Source organism: Oncorhynchus keta, chromosome 31, assembly GCF_023373465.1.
Source record: "Oncorhynchus keta strain PuntledgeMale-10-30-2019 chromosome 31, Oket_V2, whole genome shotgun sequence".
NCBI lineage: Eukaryota > Metazoa > Chordata > Actinopteri > Salmoniformes > Salmonidae > Oncorhynchus > Oncorhynchus keta.
Window position 1 is genome coordinate 20853940 of NC_068451.1, and position 7131 is coordinate 20861070.

The 7131-nt window shown below is 42.0% G+C and overlaps 1 protein-coding gene across 1 annotated transcript; it reads right to left on the reverse strand.

The window, feature by feature from the left end:
* Positions 1-2691: 2691 nt before the first annotated feature.
* On the reverse strand, positions 2692-6539 carry LOC118374535 (rRNA 2'-O-methyltransferase fibrillarin-like). The gene is made up of 8 exons (XM_035760965.2): positions 6381-6539; positions 5309-5464; positions 5056-5193; positions 4630-4895; positions 4355-4487; positions 4148-4260; positions 3783-3928; positions 2692-3146 (listed from the first exon to the last, which is right to left on the reverse strand). The coding sequence occupies exons 1-8, from the start codon at positions 6388-6390 to the stop codon at positions 3122-3124; spliced, it is 987 nt and encodes a 328-aa protein (XP_035616858.1). The 5' UTR covers positions 6391-6539; the 3' UTR covers positions 2692-3121.
* Positions 6540-7131: the final 592 nt, after the last annotated feature.

Consider the following 7131-nt stretch of genomic DNA (forward strand, 5'->3'; position numbering starts at 1 on the left):
TGCATTAGCTAGGTAAAGGAAACACTGTAGATAAAATTAGGCAGGAGTGATTTAGAATATGGCATCCATAATTTCTCAATTTTACCACAAGTAGGAACAGTGGCTGTGATGCATTGAAAAGGGAGGATATCCCAGTCATACATCAAATCGTAATAAGTCCATGATGAGGCATGCTCATGGACAGCTTACATGGCCAACACTGCCCATACAAAATATTGAGACTACTGGGCAGGGTGACTTTTGATAATCCTACTTCATTCCTACTGAGAATGTGATTTCTAAAAGATGGAAAAGGATAGTCTGAACTAGCCTCGGATACATTGTAGCTGTCTATGGCAGTTTTACATCATGGCGAATCACAACCAACTACATTGCAAGGTATCACTACGGGGGAAATGTAGCTACTTGCTCAATTGTCCACAAAGTGTACGAATCGATAAATAATGTTACAAGCCAAATGAATGTCCTGTACAATTAACTAGAACCATAGTGATTGAAATGGCATATTGATGCTGAAGGTTGGAGGACATGAGGGTACGGAAGGTGCTGTTTGTATGGATGTCAGTTTATCATGGTCTTCTTCAAACACATGACTGTTGACAAAAAACGGCATCTTCACAACAAATGAGTTAAAACCCAGTGAGTGAATAAACCAAGCTTCTCTTACCTCAGGCGGTGGTTCGTTTCCAGCTTCCCGGAGCAGCCATTATCAGTATTCCTCTCTCCCTCCGTCCTAGCCTCCACCACAGGTACCGGGCAGAATAAAAACCGGTAAACCAATCCCCCCCACCCCCAAACTGTCACCCCTCTGATGGGTGAGATATCCTAATAACGAGAGGTTAGTGTCGTTTTTTGCAATAAATCCCCGTCAAAAACTCGGGTCTTCAGTGAGTTTAGTCTCCAAAACGCAATCCAGAAAGAGCGCAGGATGAAACAGGAGGTTCAGGGCGGTCCGCCCAGCGCAAACTAGCTAGTTAATTGAGCAGTTCACAGGTAACAGATGTGGTACCGCTTGTGTAGCATGGCGATGGCTAGGTTGTCATCCAAAATAGACATTATCTCTCCGTTGATTCTTTCGTGGCCGCTGTTTCACTTAAGAAACCATGTAACGTTAGCAAATGGGTAACGTTCGGTTTATCGTAGCTTCTGAGTCTGGGAGGCTAGCTAACGTTAGCTGGCTAACTAACTAGCTAGCTTTCACTGTAACTGTTAGTACTAATATCCAACTACGTGTTGCATGTTGTGGTGAACAGGGGGGTGAGTAGTGTTTAAATAAAAAATAAACGATTAAAATAAAATGTGGGTATTTGTTGCACCGCTATAACTAGCGATGTGCATTCGCAAGGGACCCCCCCTCTCTGGCCGTTAAACTCGATCACACCACCGACAGCACTAGCTATCGCTTAGACAAGGGTCTGCACGAAAAGCGCGCCCTCGACACGAAGCTCGTTCCCGCCTGTCTGAACTGCATTCCCCCTACAAAATGGCCGCCAAAATAAACCTGTAACAGCCAAACTATCTACTACCCGTGGTGTGAAATTAAATAGCACATGGATAGCCTGTTCATAATCTAACGCAGCGGTAATACATTATGTAAACTGCCTCTGTATTTAAAAGGGCAACATTCGGTTTTAGGGTGAGTTAGCCACGGCAGGTACCAAGCCAACGTTGCTAGCTACCCGTAACATAGCTAGCAAGCTCGCGCATGTTTCCTGAACAGCAGCAAACATTGACGTAATCACCAATACGGTAAGCACCTTAGCGAACAAACTAGCTAAATTAGTACATTTAGAGTCACGGACATGCTGATATATGTTTAGCTATTTAAATTATCGTAATACTGGTAAAATATAAATAGCAATTAATTGAAACATTCTGTGCTTGAAACTTGAATGACTGTTTAACGTTAGCAAATTTTATTGAGGGACTATCATACAACCAGCACCTAACTAGTTATCAGTTCATAATATCCAATCAACTAAACACCAATCATATTCAAATTACCCGCCTCATTCGCGCGTTGGCGAAAACCGCTGACCAATCTATGGTCGTTCACTCAAAATGGCGGCGGTCACCACTGGGATAAATTATTTTGTCGCACGAGCTGACACAATCGGTGTGTAGGTTGTTTTAGTACAATAGCAGCAAGTCACCACTTTTAGAAACCGTCATTTGGTAACGGTGAATACAATTGTCATTACTCAAGAGCGCGTTCACATTAAGTTAACCCAAACTACACAGAAAAATAAACGCTACATGCAACAATTCTACTGAGTTCATAAAATTATTTCAGACCCCATCTATGGATTTCACGACAGCGCAGCACGTAGGCAACGGGAGCCAGGCCCAACTAATCAGAATGTGCTTCATTGCAGACAAATGCTCCTCCCCTCAGCCGATGCCGCAGGTGAAGAAGCCAGGTGTGGAGATCCTGAGTACACTTGGTCGAGGTTGTGAGGCTCGACATACTGCTAAATTGGTGGCTTGTGGTTGAGAAATTACCATTCAATACCTTGGCAACAGCTCTGGAGGACATTCCTGCAGTCAGCATGCCAATTGCACTTATTTGTTCTGAGTGACCATAATTTATGTCATGATAACATTGTTCCTCTGACCAGGTCTTAAAGTGCAGAACTAAATCAAATATACAATCACATACTGTTTCAATAAAAAAGTCACGGTACACATAGGTAGGTGTAAGCTATAGTCTTGTTTTAACATCAAGGAAAAACAATTGTCTTTGACCTCAATGAGAAACAAAAATAGTTGCTCTTTAAAAGGCATAAGATTACAAATGTGAATATTAAAAACCTAAAAAATGTCACTCAACATATCAAGCTTTCCCCCTGTACAGTACTTTACATGGCACTACAGAGTTAATTAGCGAAGTGATTTCCACCCCAATACCCTCTCCCCAGACACAAAAACACAGTTATGTACTTCTAAAGTGTCAGACACGCAACTGTCCGAGCTTTGGAGACAGCAATACTAAAATGGTCAGTTCGGATATGGGTGTAAGCATGTGGGGGTCCAATCAGTGCCCCGGTGCTGCCCCCCTCCCCCCCATGGCAGAGGTGGGTCCACAGAAAAAGTCACTATGCCACAGCTGCTAAGGGCCAGTTCACTTCTTATTCTTGGGGGCAGGTCTGTAAAAGGAAAATTTGATAAATTGTTATTAAAGACAAAATACATTCTGCAGGGTAAAAGCTTTTAAATTAATTTGACACCAAAATTTATGCAACAAATCCAGGCAAAATAGTTAAATATACATCAGGGGTCATGTTCAAATTCAGAAATCTGAATTTACAAAATGTAGACCATAAACAAATCTGCATTTTAAACCATTTCACCTGCATTTTATATTTAAAGCAAGTTGATTTGCTTCAATAGTGACCAGGGGCGGGCAACAAGTTGTCCATCACAGAAAATACATTTGTGCAACACATTCGGCACAAAAATCACTTCATTCATCAGACAGAAAGAAGTGCAATGCCATTTGGCTAATAGCCACAAGTAAATGTGCTTACAATGAAAAAGCAAGCAATTTTTTTTTCAATGTTTACCACAGGAAATGTAGCTTGCTACATTATTTCTAATGTTTTACTTGAAGTTTAGAACAGTCTGAATATGTACCGTTCGTCATCCGAGTGGAAAAGTGCAACCGAAGCTAAATTAGCGTTAGCAGAAAATTGTAATAAGCAACATTTTAGATCTACAAAACGCAGCCAGATACTCATTATGCACATTGACCCATGTACATTTATAAACAAGCATTTCCTCACCTGTAGATTCCTACTACGATGGCGTGATCTCTCTCATAAGGCTCCAGTGTCAGCTGCTCCTGGGGCTTCATGTTTTCGGAGCCCATCTTCTTCACCTCCGCAGCAAACACAGCCTCCGGTGCTGCCGTTGAGTCAATGCAGTTTGCCTGGAGGGAGACGAAACAAACATACTTTAATCCCACTGTACCTGAAGCACTGGCCCCCAGTAACTAATCTAGGTTGCTCCTAAACCCAAAAGCTTTGCAGCTCAATGCAAATGTTCAATGTCTAATATCTTAGATTGCATGCTTAATTAAGAAGAGTATTCCAAAAGTTGGCACCACTAACTCTGAATAACAGCTTTTTGCACAGTCTCAATGTTTTACCTTGATTGAGATGACAAAGTGCCCTCCGTTCTTGAGGAAGTTGTGGGCGTTGAGTGCAACAATTCTGGTCTGATCAGGCTGGGCCACATCAGCGAAGATGACATCTACCATGCCTGCACAAAGCGGGGACAGCCAGAGTTGGTAAAACATACATAAACCACCAGTTTATGAGTATTTTGGCATCAGTGACTGATTTTGATGACTTACCAACAAGCATGCGGTATTTGTGTGGATGTCGGGCGTCCTCAATGATCGGAATGATATTGGTTCTCTTTTTGGCAACGTTGAGCAGATCACGCCCTGACCTGTGAGAGAACTCTACAGCATACACAAGACCCTCCTGCAAAACAGAGGACAAGTCATTACATGTACAGGGGTCAAAGGAATTCATTGTGATAGTTAATTGTACTAAACAAAACCATTATCGAGTAGCCCAACTAAACCAGTGAGTTCTGATTATGTGGGGGAAAAAATATACTCACAGGTCCAACGATGTCTGACACGTGGGACACTGTTGTCCCTGATGCAGCTCCCAGGTACATGACCTTCGAGCCAGGTTTGATGTGGATCTGGTCAACCCCCCCCAAGATGGCTGCTGCCAGCTTTGACCGGAAAGGGTTCCACGCTCTGTACTCAATCTTCGTTTCTCCTTCCTCGACATTCATCCTTTTTTCTCCATACACAGACTCTCCAATTACCATGTTCTTTGTCACCAGGGCATCCTCCTTACCACGGCAGATGAACACACCTGAAGGCAGAAAAAAACACATGAAATTACAACACTCCAATATATTGGGAACATTACAGTTAAGAAATTGTGTAGAGTAAAAAAAAATAAACAATAGTGCAACTACAGGCCTCTGCTGGAGACAGCTTGTATTGCACAGCTCCCCAACTTTTCTACTCACCTTCATGTCTATGAGGCTCCACTGTGACTTTCCTGCCCGCACCGAAGCCTCCGCGTCCACCTCTACCCCTGGGGGTGCCACGACCACCTCCACGGCCTCTGAAGCCACCCTCGCCACTTGGAGACCTAAATCCACCTCCTGTAACAAAAAAATAACACTTAATGTCCAGTTCTTGCCCAAATTAACCACATGCGGAAAACAACTTTCATCCAACCAAAAAATGTCAAATAAAACCTAGCTATGTTTGACTTACCACCACCTCTTCCTCTGAATCCTCCCCGTCCGCCTCTATCTCCAAAACCTCCCCGTCCGCCTCTATCTCCAAAACCTCCCCGCCCACCACCTCTGTCTCCAAAGCTCCCTCGGAAGCCTCCTCTGCCTCCTCGATCACCACCCCGAGGGCTGAATCCTAAAAGGAAGATGAAAGATTAACATTCAAATGTGTATGGCACATGACATGTTGCCAGGGCCTGGTGCAAACAACTGCATGAGAGATGCTTCAGATTTATGGTGCATGCTACAGTATAGATTACTTATAGAATCATAGATCCCAACAACTAATGCATGCTTATTTGTCTTACAACCATGATAATTAAATACAGGTTAATTTCACCACCTGTGACGAATTGATACCCTAATAGCAGATTAAAGGGGTACAGCAAAGAACTTGGAAATGGAACCGGATATTCAATATTTTTGTATGTCTTAGTGTTAGTTTGCCATTAACTTGAAGACTGTATTTGAACTCGAGTGGTAAACCAAAGATAGTTGGTAAACAGCATGACATGGCCGTCCATGAATCTAACTAATGCAATGGGTTAGTGACCTGGATACCAATGCTAGCATGTTGAATACCAATAACGTTAAAAAAATATTTGGCTGGGCACTCAAATAAACCCAAAACACGTTCAGGCAATATAACAAGAATGCGTGCGTTGTGTGCGAACAACTACCTAGACTGCTTGCTAGCTACCTAGCTAACGTTAGTGCGTATGAACACGTGCTTAGTTTTCGTGCCATGCGGGCTTCACCATAGCGGAAAGTGTGCATTAAATCACAGCAGATGCAAATACAGTCCAAACACTTTAATATGAATTATCATTAGGTGAAATTAAACACACACGTCCTACTTGTAACTATCGTTAGCTATATGCACTATTTACTTTTTGTATAAGTTGTGTGAGAGAAACCATTGCTAACGTTACTGCTCGCAACACCAGGAAGATTAAACAAATTGACAATAATATTTGGGCTTCATAATAGTAGACTTTGACCCGCATTTCGATTATGTATCCCCGTTTACTCAATTGATCAAATAAACTTACCTGGTGTCATATTTGGTCGATTGCTGTGCTCTCAATCTAAAACAGACCGAATTTGCTTAACTGGTTTTCTCTTCTACCTTCTTGTGAAGACTCAGCAGAAACTACGTAATAAAGTGACCACGTGTCATCAGACTCCTCCTTCCCATGATACACCACGGTCTGGACGCTTGGGATTTTGTCGCCACCTAGCTTGGACGTCCATAAATACACCCCAGTCGTTTTTGCTCATCTTTATCAAGGGTGTCAATAATTTCGGACTTTCTTTTCTTGAGCCGAACACTGTAGAGGTTAAAAATATGTATATACTGCCTACAGTCAGTCCTCACGGATCATAAAGTCATATGGCTAACTAAGAATGTGCAGTAATGATGATACGAAAAATTCTGGTGGTTATTGGAAATTGAATAACTGCATGATGATTAAAAACATATGTTTAATGGAAATGTAACTACCTCTAATGCAGAATATGGGAAATATTGGGAACGGCTGAAATTTAAAATCCACTCAGCCTGTATTACTTACGGAAAATTACTTGGTTTAAGGAGATGTAAGGTAGCTGAGCTCTATAAGAAGCTTGATCTTAATGAGAAAGCTCAATTGAAGGAGTCACAATTTACACAATTCACAATACCGTAAGTCACAATTTTATCTTTGATTGTCTTAAGCATTTGAAGTTTGGTAATTTTTTGTTGTTGGTGCTATTAGAACTCTGTATAATGGTGGCAGTAGCTGTAGCAAACTGTCATGGAAC